This window comes from Anser cygnoides, chromosome 2 (genome assembly GCF_040182565.1).
Source record: "Anser cygnoides isolate HZ-2024a breed goose chromosome 2, Taihu_goose_T2T_genome, whole genome shotgun sequence".
Taxonomy (NCBI): domain Eukaryota; kingdom Metazoa; phylum Chordata; class Aves; order Anseriformes; family Anatidae; genus Anser; species Anser cygnoides.
In genome coordinates this window covers 115,198,210-115,218,308 of record NC_089874.1, presented here as the reverse complement: position 1 = coordinate 115,218,308, position 20,099 = coordinate 115,198,210, and the positions used below count along the sequence as shown (strand labels likewise).

The following is a 20,099-nucleotide window of genomic DNA, read 5'->3' as shown; positions in this document are numbered from 1 at the left end:
CTTTTTTTGCGTGTGGAGTTGCATAACCAGATCACTATCCTCCTGCAGCTCTACTGGAATAGTTTATTTTATGTTCTTTTAAATTTCCTGTATTCCTTAACTCTTTATTAATGAGAAAAGCCTGTGGCATGTTTGGCAACAATGGTGTCTTCTTGGTGAACTCTGTATGTGTCAACACTCGCCTTGTTTACAGTTGACCTCCTCTGTCACATACTCTAGTTGTGTGTCTTCATAAACTCTTGATGTGATGCTTGTCATACGCATAATCCTTGCCTTTCATTTACTTCTCTCACTTCTTGTATTTATATCTAGTCATACCTCTTACTAATTTTACTCCCAATAGCTGTTCACTTCTCCCAGGTGAAGTAATGAGAAAGCGGCTCAGATGGTATTGTAGCACAATGTAATGTTTGTACTTTTTTGAAATATCCATTAAGAGTAGATTTAGTTCAGAAAACAGTCCAGTTCCAACCTGGGTTTCAGGAAGAGGGGGAATAAACGGTAAAAGCATGTGGTTGGCCTTGTGGGTATACAAACAGGTTGTTCTTCTTTGTGAGCACGAGAAGTGAGCTGATAATTTGTAGGCTGTCCTTCCAGTCATCATCTTCAACCCTAATATTCTGTACATACAATTGCAGAATATTGACTGTAGTTTTTATGTTCAGTGTTAAATGTGACTATGACCCTTTTTGTTCTACATGTATTTGTACCATATCAATGTTAACACTGACTTTAGAAAAAATGTTAACTTTCAGAAGTGTCTAGTACACTTCATTTAAACAGTAATGTTACAGTAGTTGTAACAGCTAAGCTGCAATAGAGCTACTGAGCTGGCTATTAAACTGATCTTGTGCTGTTCAGATTGAAATTCTGGGTGTCTTGTGTGAGTACTAAAAGGACTAGTTTTGCATATGATATGAATGTAAGATGAGCTGTATGATAATTTATACCTTTGTTTTAGTAGCTTCAGCTGCTCTGCAAAAGAAAGCGTATTGCATGGTAGAACTGCACTTTGTTGTTAATTATTTTGTAAAAGTTAAAAAGCTGGGGACATTGTGAGCAAACACTTCTTAGCTCTATTTTAAAATAATTGTCTTGAATAACTTCTGTTTAGTTTTGTGATTCAGTGTGACTATATTTGCTTGTTGTATAATGCTTAATGTAGAAACTTTCCCCCTCTCCCCACTTTTCTTTCTGAAGGACCTAACCACATGCCTATGCAAGGACCTGGACCTAACCAACTCAATATGACGAACAGTTCCATGAACATGCCTTCAAGTAGCCATGGGTCGATGGGCGGCTATAATCACTCGGTGCCATCCTCGCAGAGTGTGCCCGTGCAGAATCAGATGACTATGAGCCAGGGGCAGCCGATGGGCAACTACGGTCCCAGACCAAACATGAACATGCAACCAAACCAAGGTAAATGAGGTGCTGGTTTGCTTCCACAAAAAAAATGTCTCAGTCAGAACTTTATTAATTGGTCTTTCTTGTAGATTTCCTTCTCTAAATGCACTTGCCCTGTGTTTGTTGGACTCTACATTTCTGTTCTCCACTGTGCCAGTGACTTTTTATTTGTTTGCAGACATTTAACTGTTTTCAGGTGTTGTGTGAGAATCTGCGATTGCATCTGCTTTCAGGAGTTGTAAATTTGAACTACTGTTTATCTTCCTCAGACTTTACGCTTCTAAGTGTGATTATTGCTCAAGCTGATAAAATACATCTCTGTACTCCTCAGTCTCTTGGGTGAATTGAGAAATTAGTCAGGTAGCCCTCAGATTTTTGTACCTAATTAATCTTTGTTCTTTGCTGCATGCTGTTTTAGCTTGGAATGTCTGTTAATCTTAAGAAATAAAATTCAGTTCCAGGACCAAATCTGCTACTCCCTACTGTTTTCAGTAGATGTCCTTGTGTATATAGTAAAATTCAAAACTAATTTTGTATCTAGGATATTTACATAGAACAAACAGATGATGTATCCTGTCGGCAGTCTGGTCCTTATTGAAGTGCAAGGACATCACAGAATTAAAATATTGTATTAGTCACAACAGACCAAATTATTAAATTGCGTCTATACTGTCTATTCTTATAAGTGTCCTTTACAAGTCAGCAAGCAGTATTTTCTGCTTAACTGTTAAATCTGTTTCTATGTTGAATCTGGACAGACCACTCACTAGAACACACAGTGTAGAATTTTTATGCAAGGCTTCTGCTTATGGCAAAGTTTTGTTTTTGTTTTTCAGTCTGTATGAACTTATGCATACTTATTAGCTGAAGGGTATGTCTTGAGTCAAGGTTTTAGTCTTTTTTTTCTGATGCTGTAGAACATGGTGTTTCTCTTTTTTCAAGGCTATCTTTCTGGTCATGGGGGGGAACCTCTAGTGGCATAGTCTTGATAAGTCTTCTGTTGTCCACATAGTTAATGGAATTTTTCTTAAAATGTAATAGTAAAGGAAACAAAAGATAGGTACGTAGCAGAGGAAACCATTACAAATATAAATATTTTTGACTCTCTGAACTTACAAGTTATCTATGTATTCCAGGCAATCCACAACACAGTAATTTTGTAGGCATTGTAGGATGCTTTAGAAAAGCCCTGTGCATGTTCAGTTGAAACTTCTTGGTTGTAGAGAGCAATAAATATGTAGCAGTATGTGTGAGGGAGCCATCAATGAAGTTGCTCCACTGAAAACAACTTACTTTGTATGACTGGCTTACAATTTAGGACTCGTGATTATTCCATCTCGAAATAGTGTTCTTTACTCTTCCTCGTAATATTCCCCTGCTGTATTTTCACTGCTCTGTCAAACTTGAAAATTGTTCATTAGAAATTAGAATTAGAAAGATGCTTGGAAGGTTTCTGTTCTGAACAAATAATAGTTCCTGAAGTGGCCTTGGGGAATAAAGAATGAACTGGTATCTAACCAATTTATAGATTCAAGAACAAGAGTAAAATCTTTTGTAAGAGCAAGAGCTAGTACCATTGTCTGCACATAAGGTCATAGTAAGCTTTCACGTTGTCCTAATTTTGCCAAATTTTGACCTTTTAGGTTCGTATTTTCTTCATCTCAAATGTCTGCTTCAAGGTTGAATATTTTGTGGAAGCTTCACAGAAATGGAGAATCATTTTTGACAGCGGGGTGAAAAATTACATTCTTTAAGATATTTTAGTGTGGCACAAAAACATTAGTAAATAGAGCACTTGATAAGTAAATCATAGAATGGTTTGGGTTAGAAGGGACCTTTAAAGATCAGCTAATCCAGACCCATTGCATTAGAGCAAGGCTTTGAAGTTGGTCCATTATGCCAGTAAGGTGCTGTTTGCTTTTGTGGTTTCAATGAAAATATTGTCCGAAATTAGTCAACTTTCAACTGTCTGTTGGGGTAGGGGATGTCCTTCTAAAGATGTGCATGGTTGTTAGGTATTGGTAGTGAAGATTTTTGACCTAGGAATATTGCAAGACAGGTTTACCTAATACCGTTCTGCCATTTTCTACTCCTTGCTCATTTCATTTGTTTTGAGATTCCTTAGCAAATTAGTGGAAATGTTTGTGTATCTTCCCTCTCCTGTGACTCTGAATGGCTGTTAAGTCTGTGGTAAGTCTGTCTGAGACCATGATAGATACAAGTAGGTGGCCAAGAATTCTTAATCAGTAGTGTGTGCTGCCATTCAGAATGAAACAGTTTTCTGAACTTCGGTATTTCTGTCAGGAAACATTTGTGAACCCCTAAGCATGCTTTGTTTCTTTGCCTTGTGAAGAGGTGATCTGTATTGAGAATGAGAGATTCTACTATTTCTGTCAGTTAATAACAGCACCAGCTTAATATAATGTTACGTATTCTGAAAGATAAGGTCTTAGCATCTCAAGTTGGCTGTTAGATGTTTTTCACCTTGATCTTTCCCTGCGTGGGTTCCCCGTCTGTAAAGGAGTGAGTTGGATGGCAAGGTTATAATGCCATCTGATTTCACGGGAGTGTTGTGAAAGCGTATTCATTGTGAAGATTTGGGCATTATACTTACAAGTGTCATAAGAAAGCCCATGAGTAAATTAATAATTCTGTCCTTATAGCAGTGTTTGAATAGGCATGGCATCTCACGTTGAACAGTTAGGAAAAAAAAAAGTTGAATAGATTTTCAGTGAATAATATCTACTGTTACTGAATGAGGCCAGGACTTGTAGAAAAAAAGTGTTATTATGTAACAGAAGACACCATAACATGCAAAAAGGTTTGATCTAACTGCTGAGTGTTTTTAACATAACATTTTATGTTCAGCGTCTAGCAAAACATCTTATTGTATATACACTTCTTGAGGTAGATGCTATTGGTAGGAAAAACTAGAAAGTGCTAATTAAGGATTATAATGCATAGTAACAAAACCCATTGTTGAATTTACTTTTGGTCTACTCCATAGTCATTATTGATTTGTACTAGTCTATAAAATTCTAGCCAGAGAAGTGTCTTAAATGAGAAGCAAAGTTTTCACAGTATTGTTTGTATATAGTCAGCTTGCTTACAAGAAGAATTTCAGTCATTTTGGAATTAAGAAGCAGAATGTTTTAAGTGGAAGATTTTGTGGGCGACCCGCAACGAAAAAGCTACCGTAGCAGCCTGGAAAAGATAGGAAGCAGCAGGAGCTGATTGAATGTGGAAGAAGCTCTATTTTTATGGGTGCATTTCTTCTTTTGTATGGTAAGCTACTTAGGTTTAGTTGCATGAAATATTTTAATTCTTGCCAATATTTGACTTTTCAGATGGGAGGTGGAAGCCTAATTTTCTGGAACCTGAAACTTATATGGAAATCCCTCCTATTTATACTGAACAGGCTTGTTTGTCCTTAGTGCACTTCCCAAATTTGTCAAAACTTCCCAAATTCGGCACTTCCTAAATTTGCTGGAATGATAAGAAGATCCAGTACCCAGCCTATCGTTACTTAAATCCTCATACCTTTTCTTCTCTATACACATGTATACTTGACACTTGGCTGGAGCAAGGACAGGGTTTTCTTATTTACTAGGTGTAGGAGACTTTTTGAATTGAGCAGTTGAGGAGAATATTGTGCATTCTTAATACAGACTTTAAATTTAAAACTTAACATTGAACAGTTCGTTTTTCACCTGTTGCCTGACTTTCTTTATACGTTCACTTACTTTGCAAGCATGACTTGGGTTTACATTCTTTTTCAAGTGCCTGATTAATGTCTACCAAAAATACTTGCACTCTTCACAGACCATACTGAATAAATTCATGGTATCTTTTTCTTCAGACTTTTATCCCAAGAATGATTCCAATATATTGACATGCGAAGGCAGCCTCCTCAATCTACAGAATCATTTGTAGGGCATATCTGGGTTTGTACTACAAAGTTACAGCTGTTCATCGGAAGTACAACAGTCTGCCTCTGTACCTGCATATTCACCATGACAGCCCTACACAATATTTTCTTAAACTCATTTTGGATGCCATGCAAATCAGCTATTTATTCCCCCTGGAATAAACAGTTCTAGAAATTTGCTGGAGAATAATGGTTTCTGAAAGGAATTTTTGAGATCAGCGAATGTTTTTTTTGAACTTCTCTGTGTGTTGTCTTATGATTTCTTCCAGACTTGGAGATGACTCCTGCTGAATATAGCTTGTTTTGACCTGATTGGAATTTCAAGAGCTATAATTTAAGTGGGATGTAAAAATGTGTGCTATAAATATTAGTAACTCTTAGATTACGAACTAATGATCTTAAGACTTTGACCTAAGCTTTGTGAAGGGGTTTTCTTGGTTACAGTTCTGTCATGTAAGCATTAAATACTGAATATAGGTAGTTTTATTGTAGGCTTTTTCAAAAGAAAAAGCAAATTCCAAGTTCCCTCACCCCTCAAAAGTCCATGCATAAAGGGGTTCTGTTGCATGAGCTGATGTAGACCATGTTTTTCTGCTAGGTATCTTCATAGTAGGAGAGGGCTGTTGAACCAAACTGGAAGGAGGCCAGGCATGCAGTTATTAACACAACGCACAGTCTGATACAGGGTAGTGAATTCTCATTGTGGCTCTACAAAGCGTTAATGAAGTTCTAATTTAAAAAGCAAACAGAAAACCTCTACATTGCACCGTGGGGACCCAACACATTTTATCACATTGTATTGTGACTAATATTAATATTGTTAATTAACAAGCTTTCTTGAGATCTAGGAATATTATGGCAACAAGTTCTTATTTTTTTTCAAGGCTGCCTAATCTTTCTCAGTACCTCTAAACAGGAAATCAGTGAAATGGAATGATCTAAATTACCTACTTGTTCAGAAGATCAAAAAACGAAATATATTTTAAGTGAAAAATAATTACAGTGTCTCAATTTAAACCGTTTTTTTTAACGTTAATATTGGCACACGGAAACTGTCATGCTGACGAATAGAAGCAGAACTAGATCATCTTAAGAGCGGCCAATATTTATCTTCAGAGGAAAATTAAGCTTAACGTAACTAAGGCCACTTCACTTCTCACTGAGAGATTCCACACAGGGGTTTAATGGGATTTAACTAACACACTTTGAATTCATACCATTAATTAATTTGGCTTAACTTTCTCTTGTAACCCCACACAGAGAGGGCCTAAGTGACTGTATTCCATTCCTTATGTAAATCCATTGTCGCTATTGACTATACCTAGCCAATTTGCTAGTGCTGCAGTTTCTATATAGGACTTTCTGTTTGTGCTCCAGCACCTAGTTATTAAAAAATAAAAATAAAAAATGCAGTGGCGGAACTTATCTAGTTTTACTTTTTGCTATCTTCCTTTTTGTTTTGATATGGAGAGACGAGGAGTGGCTGAACTAGTTTAATATTTTGATTTGTTCTGTTTTTTTAGTGAGACTACTTAATTTGCTTCTTTGTGGTGTATTTTAAAAAGTGCTTAGGGTTTCACCATTATAAAATGTGTAATGTGCATTAATTTGTTTGAATTAGCATATTATAAAAATGTTGTTTAAAAAGTATAGCTCACTGTTACAACTCTTCCTTTTTCATATTTTTAATACTGAGATAACTCTTGTGAAGTGGTGCTTCAGAGGAAGTGAGGAGGCTATACTTTTTAAAAGTTATCTCAGCATAACCTGCAGTCACATAATAAAATGTCTTAATCCACATTTTCATTGTTATGTGGTGTCAGCAGGGCACTCTTTTACTGTCTGCTTTCATTACTGGTTTGCGTTTCTCCAAGTCTTAGCGAGATTTTCTTGGTTGGTAAGACATGGACAGTGCTTCATCTCTGCTGGTCTCTTCCTGTGGCTCGTAGAAACTTTCTGCAGCTTAGTATGGAAGAATTTTCTAACAGTTCTTGTGGGTCTTTCTTCATAATGCATTTTGTGTGATTGTCTGACTTGGTACAAGTGGTTTGTCTTTATAGGCTAGATAAAATTGTTTGTGATAACAGCTAGGTGGTTTGTTTATGGACTATAACAACTATATGTGTATTAAAACTATGCCCTGAGGAATTTGTAATGTTAAATAATGTTTCTATAGCTTGTCAAGTTTTCACCACCAGGTATTCATCTATGCTTTCTTTGAAGATAATTTTTAAAACAAACAAAAACAGAAGAAGATTGAAAGCAGAACTTTAGCTGAAAGCAGTTTTGCTTAGGCTCAGTTCTATTTTGTAACTTGGTTACTGAATTGATTGCTTACATTCACCGCATACCTGTCTGTCCAGAAACAACCAACCCTGAGAGCATTAGAAACGCAGAAAGTTTTTTGATCTGTTTTTGAGTTTTCCCTGATAGATTTTTTTTTTAAGATTTAATCACAAATTGGGCGTTACAGAAAGCATTTGTTGTTTTTGTCTTGTAGGTCCAATGATGCACCAGCAGCCTCCTTCCCAGCAATACAACATGCCACAAGCAGGTGGCCAGCATTACCAGGGACAGCAGCCACCTATGGGAATGATGGGCCAAGTTAACCAAGGAAATCACATGATGGGTCAGAGACAGATTCCTCCATACAGACCACCACAGCAAGGTAGGACTTCACTTCAGTGTTCTTACATGGATTTTAAATAACCATTAAAAAATATATGTTTTTTTGAATCACATTCTTGCATACACCAGATTTCAGTCAAATCATTGGGTGACCAAGTTACAGCCTGTACATACTCTTTTTTTTTTTATCTTCGTAAGGATGATTCTTGAAGCAATAGGTTACTGGTATCAACATGAAACATGAAGGCGAGTTTCTTTTCTTTTGAGTTCTTTCTAACAAAAAATATCTAAAAATACGCATCTCGTATGCTGATGCAGAATTCTGTTTTGATATTAAAGTGATAGGTGTAGAAGAGAAACAGAGTACCTGTTTGGTTCTGAATTTGCTCAATTACAAAAAGAAAAGGAACAGTGTTGTGCAATATTGTTTTTTTGTTTTTCCCAGTCCTTTTAGAAAAGGAGTAACTTCATTTTTAACACCTTGGGGCTGTTATATGCATGTTCCTAAAATGAGCTCAGAACTGACGTTTGATACGTATATATGTGCTTAATCTCGCGCAGCCAAACAACTGTGTGTGTGTGTATATATAGATGTATTTTTAAGAAAAAAAGTCAATTGGATTACATGTCTGAAATGCAACAATATATGGGTGGGGAGTACGTTTGAGAAATATTTCTCATAGTAAAATCAGAAAATAGCAGGCTTTATAATAGAGAAAACAAGTTATTTACGTATTGACTGGTTGTGGTTTTTCAGGCCCACCACAGCAGTACTCAGGCCAGGAAGACTATTATGGGGACCAATACAGTCATGGTGGACAAGGTCCTCCAGAAGGCATGAACCAGCAATATTACCCTGATGGTAATCTCTCATAAATATTAACTTTCCCGTTTTCTATACCTGCCCAATATTAATGTAGACAAATGCCCAAAGTTAGGGAATGGGACAGCAATAGCAATTGAATATCATACCTCACGTTTAGGAAAGCTTCCAAATTCAGAATTGTTACTGCAGTTTAAGTTACTGTGACTAGTTAAATACTCTGAGGAAGTTGTAAAATTAACTTGTAATAATCCTATTTGAAACTGTAACAACAGTTTTAGTATTTCGAAATGAAAGTTCTGTATTTGGTGTATCTAAGGAACCCTCTATGCTTTTAGCATATCTAGTATAATGGAGATTAATTAGAACAGTTATCATAACTTTATTATAAATAAGAAAAGGGGTGATATCCTTTTATTAAGGAGTCTATTGAAATGGAAAAACTTGCTTAAAAGAAGTTTTTTCTCTAAATGTTCTATTTTTTAACTCAGTGCTTAGTTCTAATGCTGCACGAATGTATTATTGCAGCTATTGGTATGGGCCTTTAGCGTAATTTTTACAAAGGAATAAAATGGTCCCTGCCCTGAGGATCTTGTAATTCTGAATCCTCTTTAGAACTCCCCCCAGTGCTTTCAAGACAAGACCCTAACTTTGAATTGCATAAATCTCTCCTTCTACCTCATGGAATTTAGAGTTCTGAAAGCTATTGGATTGTGTTATAAGTTAGAAAAGTTGTGAATAACCTGTTCTTAGGCTGAGCAGAGGCTGGGAGAACAAAGATGTTGGTTGACTCATGACTACTGTGAGAACTGTGTGTGCAACTTAATGGTATCTTACAAAGTTCAAGGAATGTGGTAGATGTTGATGTTTAAGGGAAAAAAAAAAGAAACATACGAAGCAAAGATACCTAATTGCCAGAGCAACTACTCATTGCAAATAGAAGGATACAAGTTAGTTGTCTGAATTTTAAATTCTATTAAATTGACTTTAAGATGCATCAAGCTATATGCATAGATGTTTATGGGTGGTTTTGGAGCTAAATGTGCAGTTATTTTGCAAGTTGCATAGCTTGTAATTATTAACCTTCTCTTTTGGAACTTCTGCGTTAGACAAGAACTTGAAATGGTTATGATCAATTTACTGTAGTAAGGGCAATTGGATGTTACCATTGACGGCTCTGTGGCAGCACTGATGAATTCAAAGACCTATTCCTTTAAAGATTCATTTCTAATCACTACCTCATTATTCCTCTTCAATAGAATGTAAAGAGCATATATTTTAAGACTTGTGTTAATGGTTATGTATTTATATTAGATTCAGTCAATGAAGTATTGTAGAGTTCCAGAACTAATTACTAATTAGTTTTAAAACTGTTTTCTCCTAGACTACCTTCTTGATATAATTTTATTCCAGATTTAAACACAATTTTGGCTCGTTTTCTTGACCAGGGTAGCAATGCAATATATTTTTGTCATCTGTAAGACACGTTTGTTCTTAAGGCAACAAAGAGGGAGGGTGCTTACTGAACGTATTGGTTTTGTAATCAGAGATGCCTGTAGTATCTGAAGAGGAAGGCTCGTTTGTAATGATTCCACTCAGGACTGGAATGTAAGAGGAAAAGTTTACTTTTAAGCCTTGTAGGAATTCTGTTCGTAGGGAAAAGTTGACCTTGAGAATGTTATTTTTCTGTCACTTCAAAATTTAATGTAGACTGTGGTTCATAACTTCATTGAGCTTTATTTGTTATATTTCACACTGCTTTTAGCATATGCTTTTGAATTGGAGATCAGCAGAACAGGTGTTAGACAAAGTATGATAATTGCTTTCTTTGTTCATTCTAATTTAATTCAGGTTATTTACATGTGAAAGGCCTAAATGCTTTCATTTTTTTTGAGTGAAAGATAAAGTACTTTTTTTCCCCCAACAAGGATTATCAGAAGGTTAAGACCATCCCTTGCTGTGATGTTGCTAAAACTAGTGCTTTAAGCCTTTTTTTTCCTGTCACATGTTAATTCAATATGAAAGGAAATCATATTAATAAATCTTTGGCTAATACAATTGAAAATTATTTTTCATGTATATCCAGTTGAAAACTTTTTTCCTTTTTCTGAGAAATGAAATATTCTTAGGGTTTTCACTCAGAGGCCATTAACGTTTCTTCCTGTCTCTTGTCGAATTGATGTAGGTCATAATGATTACGGTTATCAGCAACCGTCGTATCCTGAACAAGGCTACGATAGGCCTTATGAGGATTCCTCACAACATTACTACGAAGGAGGTATCTATATACCTTCACACACATACGCACATACATTCCCTTTCCTCCCCCACCCGCAACGGGAACAAAAATTCCTGCACAACACAACTTATACCCATGCAAAGCTCTTGTAGAATACTAGTCGCTGGCTGTCTTGAAAATTGCAGGGAACTTGAAGCATTCAGAATAATTTCTTGCAAACACCTAAAATATATAACCACAATTTGCCATTTCTAACAACAGTAAAATGACTAAAACACGTTAGAGATTTTTTTAATCTCAATGAAAATTTTTATTTAAACATAAATTTGTTGGTTCAGTTGTATATCTTTTTGTGTGTGTATATATTTTGTATAATTATAGTGCCGTTAGGAAACAGCTTGCTGATCTTGTGTAGCTAGTCTGTGCTCTTGTAGCTGTCCTTAATTTTGTCTTTTTTTATTTTATTTAGCATAGTCATGATCTTATGACTGTGATGTTCCAGTAAATGTAATGCTCGTTTGGCAGAGATGCTGAAAATGCTGCAGTTCAACTTTGCAAAATTGGCTTTAACTGCAGTTTGTTTGGCCGAATTCCTTCTGTTTGGTTTGAGTTTTCTTTGTTTCGTTCAGTTTTTGAAATCAATATTGCATTTTCATTTTGTTCTTGTGTTGTTGGCTGTGCATCTTAGAAGGAAAAATATTTAATGAAAGTAAATATCTTCAGTTGTTCTTTTCTTTCTTGCAATCATCTTACAGGAAACTCACAATATGGTCAGCAGCAAGATGCATATCAAGGACCACCCCAACAGCAGGGTTATCCACCACAGCAGCAGCAATACCCAGGCCAGCAAGGCTATCCTGGACAACAGCAGGGTTATGGTAAGAGCCTGAGGATGCAGACAGTAATCGCAGGAAAGAGTAACTGATCCTCATATGTTATTCTCTTCTTGTTTTACTGGGTTGAAAAGCTAAGCTTGTACGAGAAACCTGTTTCAATGGACCAAAACGAAGTGTAGAAGACAGTATCTGTTGGGAAGTAGGTCTGTTGGCAAGCTTGGGTGATGTGGTTGCGCAGAAAGCTGAACAGTGCTCAGATAACATTTTCACAAGTGTTTGTAACTTATAAAGGGTTTGCTCTTTTCTGTCCTCAGTAGGTGAGTACAGAATCCAGAGGGCACAAGGATGGCACAGAGCCATGTATACCCCTTCACCTCTGGATTTGGCATTTAAAACAAGATTTAAAAAAAAAAAAACTATTTAAAATTTCATAAAACACAAATGAATCGTTCTGTTAAGAATCGTTCTATTAAATTTCTTGTACACATCAGTAGAGAAATGAATAGGAGCATTACCTATGATGCTTTCTAAGAATTTGTCTTAGAAATGTTTGCACTGGTAGTGCAAACCTTGCAATGTATGTCAGGAATGAGAAACCCTCTGCCACAAGTGAGATGATGTATTCTTTGGATTCAAGGAGAACCTCCCAAACAGGAAACTTAGAATAGTAGTATGGAATTTTTGTGCATTGTTTTTTGAAAGCTGTAAGTGAGAAAATCATACTGAAAATACTGATCTTAAGCTTTTGCTTGATTGCATATTGTAAAGCTGTACATATTTATCTTAAAAGATCCAGCCTGTGAGAAGGAACCTCTGAAATCCAGTTCCACATATTCTGACTTCTAGGTTTGTGGTAGGTTTATATGCTAAGACTTCCAGCATTATGGATATACATGGAATTCCATAGCTGACTTCTTTGCCATGGAGATAAAATCCCAGGTTTGCATTAAATCCAGTTATGTTGAGACAGAGTTAAGTTTTAAGGGGATCCACTGAGATTGAGAAAAATTCCTCCTTTTGGATGTTATGGGTAAATTAATAGTTGTAAGATGTTTGTATACTTAAATTCTGCTAAGCTTAACATAAGAACAGACTGAAGATCTATCTAGCTTTCTATTCTGAATGTTGTCTGAAAAGAAAAATTTTATTCTGAAAATTTAGGTTAAGAAATAGTAGAGGAAAGGGATGAAGATATCCATTGGAGCTACTTACAGCATTTTTAAACACAAAAAAATATTTTTCAATTTATTTTTAAAAGCAAAAATAGATATTGAAGTCCCAAATTAATAGATTCCATTTTTATTTTATAAAATCTATTGCCGAATATTTAGAATTCAACCATAAAGAATTACCATGAATAAATAAAAGCTAAGTTTCATTTGTCAGGTGAACACAGCACTTTTTAGGATATAGTACCCTTGCTCGATTTAATATTTAATTGCTTTCTAATTTGCAAAAATAAATCAGCATCCCAGTCATCATTATAAATCTTTAAGATTTTTATCCCACTGTTCAAAGCTGAATCTGCATAGTTCAAAGAGATTTGAGGCCTGAGGAGAACGGTAATAGGCTATGGAGCTTTTCTTTGCTAGGTCATCTTTCTGTCCATCTCATGGATCCAGAATTACTAAAAGAGTTACCAGCTGATGTGGTTTTGATTTTAAAGAAGGCAATTCTGTGGAGTCTCAACTCTTCCTTACTACGCCGGTTTTTAAGGCACGGTGTTGAAATAGCTAGTGTCACCGAAATACTCAGTACTTCGTATCTCCCAAGGCAGGAGGGGATGAGGTTAATTTTGTTTGGAACGTGTCTGCACTACGTGATAGTAGCAATGTGCAGCTTCCCATGGTAGACAGGCCGAGTCCCTGTGAATAGTGACAGAGTTTGTCCTGACAAAAGAGCTGCTTCCTTTTACAGCCAAAAAAGGCTGGACCCAAAGTTCTTTTCTATCCTATTCCTGGAAAGTTAAGATGACTAGAAGAGTAGGGAGTAGATGGTGCCCTTTTTTCATCCTACAATAGCATTTACCGGTTGTCACATCTCACATTTTATGCATGTAACTTGCTTGCCTGACATCCCATTTATGATTTCCTGCTGTGGTGTGAGAACTGACTTTTTGGCGGTGCAGCACTGCTGATCTCTTCAGAGAGTCCAAATACTAAATGCAGTTGATCATATGGCTGTTCCTGGCATTAGGAAGTTCTGAACTGGAGTAGCACGCAGCAGGAGGAGAGTGTGCCCCCCGAAATGGAGAGTGCCCGTGTTTATAGTTTCACTTCTTGCCTTGTTCTTCTCTATTCTGTGACCTTATGTGTGGAACTATGTGCACTGGTAATTAAAAATAAAAAATAAAAAAATGCAATGGTTAGAGCACAGGCCATGTCAGGTAAAGTGCTTTTTTAAGGATGAGAGAAAGACCACTGATCCCTAATGTCTTCTTAGATAGAAGACCTAGTTGCATGGTTGTGATACTTAGTCCTGCTCAGCTGTAAAAATCCAATGCTTTTCCTGTTTGTTTCCTAACTCCTTAAGCCATCTTTTTCTTTTTTCATTTCCATGTTGCTCTTCTCCAGGTCCTTCCCAGAGTGGTCCCGGACCTCAGTATCCCAATTACCCACAAGGACAAGGCCAGCAGTATGGGGGATACAGACCCACACAGCCTGGGCCACCACAGCCACCACAGCAGAGGCCTTATGGATATGACCAGGTATTCTTCCATTCAGTCAGAAAGTTACGATTCTTACACGTTCATTTGATAACTTCAGTTTCCTGTGACATTTAAACTGATGAATCTGAGGACATGGTCTCTCTGGTGTGTATATATAGTTCTTGTGGGTGTTGTTTCCAGGTGAGATACCCAGAAGCATTTGTCTAGAGGAGTGTTTAGTCATTCTTCTCTGAGTTTGCAAAGTTTAATGCAATTTGGCAAAGTGAGACCCTCCAGACGATACTTGCGGGCTGTAAAAATTAAGTTGATCTGTTTCATAGCCTAATGTGGAATGATAAATATGAAAATTGAGGTTCCTAAATCTCATGCTGCATCGTTACTGCTTTGCAATAAAAATGATTTAATTGATTTTTTCCACAAACAGAAATCCAGTAATCCTTGTTTCCAGTTGCAGAAGCACCTCAGGTGTACAACTTCTTACTGTAGAGCTGTGTGAGGAGATAGCAAGCCTTCTTTGCACAGGTTTCCTCTGAGCAGTATTAAAGGGACACTGAACATGGGAAAGAAGTGACCAGAAAATCAACTGTTTCTTTCCCATTGCTTTTAAGATAAGTTTAAAACAAATAAAAATACCCCACCAAAACAATAGGCTGGAGTTTTACTGGAGGACTCCTGGGGTGGGTAGAAAAACAAGAAACACAGTCTGTCGTCTTACTTAAAGTATAAAATATAGATGTTATTCCTATAGGATGTACTGAACTCTAAAAAAATCTAATCCTTGCAGCATAAAAAATTCAGCAATGTCGTTGAAACACACAGTATTATTTTCCCTGCCATAAATAACATATATTTAGTTATCTCCATTTTAAGATACAGTTGAGATTTTAGTGTTTTAAAAAATATAAAAATAAAATCCTGATATGCCAGTAGAAGATCAGTTGAATTTAAGAATTTTCTTTTAAAAGTGAGAGTAGCAACAATTACCTGCGTTTGTAAAGGAGAGCAGCTGGCTCCCTTTCTACAGAAATTAGAAAAGACAAGGAAGAAGAAACAGACAAAACTCTTTCAGTGTGGTAATTCAGAGATGCATTTCTAATTACTGAAACGAAAACGAGATGCTCATGCACTGAACTACTAGCTTCCTCATATAAAGAATGAGCTACATGAAAGTGCTCAGGTTGTGGCACATGTAGAGTTAAGGAAACAACTTCAGTTTGCTGAGTTTTTTCCAGCTTTCTTTGCAATAGAAGTTGATAACCCTCTGTAGGTATGCTCTAGTCCTTCAGTTTGTGCAATCTAAGTTCTACAGGGAAGCACGATTATAAAAGACCTCTCCACACTTCTGTGCTAGCCATTCCCAGAGGAATTACACTGTTTAAATTCTCATCTGGTCTGAATTTTTTCTTCCTGATTGGCATAATACAATGGAAAAAACTGACACTAACATGAAAATGAAATTTAAAGTGTACTGGTGTGATGGTACTTAACATGGAATAGTGCTGAGGCTGCGCTTTGGAGAATGTTTGCTTCATAGCATGCTACTTGTTTCTACAGACCTTGAACCTTGTGGTGAAGGATCATGATAAGCTTGTAGCACTGATGCTTTCACCTCTGCTCTCCTCTGCAGTATGTGATGTTATCGATGATGGTAATAATTCTGTGAAATGGAATTATGGAATAATTGATCCTAGTAGGATAAGCTTACTAATTCTTTGTGTACCTTGGTTTTTGAGCTACATATCGGTCTATTCCATGATGCTTGATAGATGAATATTTTACGTATCTCTGGAAGCAGGTTAGTTTCCTAAATTTGTTGAATTTAGGTGACCTTGTCTTATTTTAAAATAAGTGTTGAAGTTTAGGTGGGAAAGAATTACTGTCTTTCAGTTTTGGTGGTGTTCTGCAAATTTCACAGCGGTGTATTGAGTTTAAAGGCATACCATTCTGATCAAATTAGATTCCTGGCTTTAAATTCATTTCATCTTGCATTAAAACAAAGGATTTTTACTGAAGTGAAGCTCTGTACTTAGTCAACTCAGTTTACCGTTTGTTGTCATTTGTGTTCACCTCTTAACATCATAGTTTGTTTGGAAGACCTTCTGATTTGAGCTTTTAATACAGGATAATATACCTTGTGGTCTAATAATATGTTTTGAATTTTCTTTTTAGGGTCAGTATGGAAATTACCAACAGTGAAAAGTATTCACATTCCGGTAGGCAATATCTATTAGCAGCCATATTGTCTTCTCAGCACTGTGGACACCTTCCTGAGATGAGAACCTCCCATTCCATCTAGTTTTTGGAAAAATCTTGTGGCTGTTTTATGGTATACAGTCTTCATGGGTTAATTGTTAAAGACTGTAGATTCTCAGAAACTGATTTCACATCTCTACTCTAGATGGCAATATTGGACAGAAAATATGTGACATAACGATTTGCAGTGAGTTGAGAACTGTATATCAAATAGACTGTTACAGACTGAAAGGTGCGAACAGCTTTGTATGTTTATGAAGGTTATGGGAATTTAATATTTTTTCCAGATTTTTTTTGTAGGGGAAAAGGGGAAATGCACACTTTTTACAGCAGCAATATTTTGTATATTATGTTTTTCATGTGGTGAATATGCAAGACAGTACACTACTCGCTGGGCAGGATAAGAAATCTACAGTTAAAAATGGGTAGGGGCATGATAAGTGCTTGATTGTGTAAGTCTCGAAATGGTGTACAATAAAGATAACAGTGAAAAAAGATGAAGAGCATCACACATCACTGATAGGTTCACGTACAAAAAATAAGAATCCCAGTTATCTAAATGGGAACATAATTAAGGACAGTATAGTCTTGTGCAAAGATTAATTTTTTAAGCTTTTCAATTTTTCTGAGTGAAACATTTTTGTAAAAATGGTTTCTAACATAGTTTGACAATTTTCTGCGACATTTTTTGGGTAACAAGATAAACATTTGGGTTGTATTTCTCAAGTGTTTTGTCACAGCTTCACATAAGCAAGCTGTAATCCCTCTTAATAATTGCAATAACAAAGAAAATGAGAAGTGTTAACTTTACTTGGCTTGAATATGCAAAGAATTTGAAAAAGAATATGGAGAACAGGACTGTATTGTATAAGTATTTTAACCTTTAGTTGAATAATTTGTATGTATCAAAATAGCCTAGAAGACTTTGTAAAACCTATCTAAACTTTCCTGAGTGGGAGTTAATATCTTTAGAAAGGGGGCATTTTGTGTGTGTGTCCATTTTTCTTATTGGTTAACATGAGACCAAGGGACGTTTTACAACATCAAATATAAAACCTGTTGGTGAGGTAAATGCCAAATTTTGTTTTGAACTGCATTAATGCTTATAGTGTTGCATGTGAGATAGAGGCAGCACCTTGATCAGTAGCATAGTACACAAAAAAAAATTGGGTTTGAGGCTGTCCTGCAACTGTGTATCAGATAAATGAATATTCTTTTGTGCAGGAATGTGTATTCAAGAATTCCTGGCGATGTTTATAAAGGACAAAATTTAAGACTAGCCCAGGAGTAAAATCTTATTTTTTCAGTTGGTGATGATGTTAGGGGGAAAAAAAAAGGTGTCCATATTATGTATGGCAATATATATGGAAGACAAGATTTTCAATTTAGTCGTTTTTAAAGGGAAAACAATTTTTTCTTAAAGTTGTTTCATAGAAAATACACATCAAGATTTGAACAGATACGGCATGAGGAACATTATTATGAATGAAATGCTTGTAGGTTCTGTGCCAATTTTCCACCACTGTGTACTTCATTGCTATTTAAAACTGTACTCCATCAATTCTAACGGAAGAATAAATTATTTGTGATTTTAATTTTCTCATTTGTTTCTTTAAATTAGATCCCTATCACTCTGATGTCTCATGTGGAGACTCTGCTGTGGGTTTTTATTTTAGAGAAGTTTGGCCAGGATAACCAAACTGTATTTGCATTCTAGGACTTTATCAAAATTCTCTTGCCATAGCCAAGTTAATTAGAATTAACTGTTCAGTAATCAGCATGTTGTGTAGGTTGTTTGTTACGAAATTCTTCCTCTGAAAATGAAGGTCCATGAGGCTATAATCAAGATGACTGAATTAGATAAATGAGTTGAGGAGGCAACAATGTGTTGAACCCAACCTGGTGTAGATATGTTATCTCATTTGAAATAAGCTCAACTGACATTAAGAAATAATTTGTCTTGCCAGCCCATCTTCTGTTGTCTTATTCTCCTTTTTAATGGAAACTAAAATTGCAATTTTAATAAGCAGAATTTCCTCCAGGGTTTCCCTCCTAGAGACTACTGCATTTTCAAGGTTTAATTGTTTTATAACGGTCCTGTTTCGTAAAACTTTTTAATTGGTGGTGACAAAAATTACCTTATTCCTCTGATACTATGCCAGCAGAACAACTCAAGAGGAAACAGCTCCACTCAAAAGTGAGTATTCCTACCAAAATTATGTAGTAAAAAAGAACCAGTTTTCCCTAAACAAAAAGAAGCATGTATGCACAACAGGAGCATGATGATGAAATAGCAAGATACAAGGTTGATTTTAGTAATTATTATTTATTAAGTAAAGACCGACCAATAGCAAACTTGTGAAAAAGGTGTTATATTTTACAGAGTGTAAAAAATAAGAGCTAAGTGAGAAATTGAGAAAGCATATAAAGTATGTGAACAGAAATGGTACAAATGTCCAAAGAGTAAAGAGGAGTAGTTAACGAATTAAATGATTTTTAATTATTGAAGTGCTGTGACTTTTGCCATCACATTTTGCTCTTTCTTTCCAGATAGTTTTGTCTTCCTTTCTGCTCTAGTAAGGAGTCAGAATAGGCAAAAAATGGTGAGCTGTTTGTTTGGAATTAAATTGACTTCACCATGTTCTAACATCTGTAAGCAAAAATGCTGTTTTATAAAGCAGAACAAGTGTATCTTTCTGCAAATAGACCCTCTTTTATTTTCCTAAAATTAGTTTTAAATGTTTAAAGTAATAGCATTTTTAAGAAAATACTCCTGATTAAGAAGGGCAGAGACTTCAGGGTAAAAATATTGTACTTCTGCAGTTCTTACCACAGAGAATGCTGGAACATACTTTCATATTATTTTGAAAAATAAAAAGTATCTCAGATTCCAAAAAGGTGGCAATACTTAAATTTATAAAAATGAAGAGAAGTTGTTACATCAGCAAGTCCAGGTGCAATTCAGCCAGAAGCCCTGAAGAAATTTTAAAAGTACCTGATATTTCTATGCAGGCAACAGTTCCTGTGCCATAAAATAGGAGGTAAAGTTGCTGTACTATAAAATAACTGTGAAATCTTGTGAAATGAACCCAAATGCACCTTCTAAAGTGAAAAGATAACTGGATAAAGTAGTAAGTTTAAAAAAAGAAAAGTATAGATTTAAACATCTGTCAACTATTATAGTACTTATATGAAAGTATATATAGTACTATATTAAATAGTATATGAGATGATAAATAAAAACAGTATAACAAAACTATCTTAATTGATTAGAATTACTTTAAAAGATTTGTAATAAAATCCAGTGGAATTGCGCT

The 20,099-nt window shown here is 35.7% G+C and overlaps 1 protein-coding gene across 3 annotated transcripts in view; it reads left to right on the top strand.

Annotated features, from left to right (window-relative positions):
- The window catches only part of SS18 (SS18 subunit of BAF chromatin remodeling complex), a 38,653-nt gene extending 20,276 nt beyond the window's left edge, over positions 1-18,377 (top strand). Inside the window, exons 5-11 of one of the 3 annotated variants that reach the window (XM_048080037.2) lie at positions 1,201-1,422; positions 7,836-8,003; positions 8,721-8,825; positions 10,972-11,064; positions 11,781-11,903; positions 14,435-14,568; positions 16,699-18,377. In XM_048080037.2, coding sequence (XP_047935994.1) covers positions 1,201-1,422; positions 7,836-8,003; positions 8,721-8,825; positions 10,972-11,064; positions 11,781-11,903; positions 14,435-14,568; positions 16,699-16,725 — 872 coding nt within the window. In that variant the 3' untranslated portion in view covers positions 16,726-18,377. The remainder of the gene's footprint in view (positions 1-1,200; positions 1,423-7,835; positions 8,004-8,720; positions 8,826-10,971; positions 11,065-11,780; positions 11,904-14,434; positions 14,569-16,698) is intronic. The other 2 variants (XM_048080038.2, XM_048080039.2) reach the window with 2 other exon arrangements.
- Positions 18,378-20,099: the final 1,722 nt, after the last annotated feature.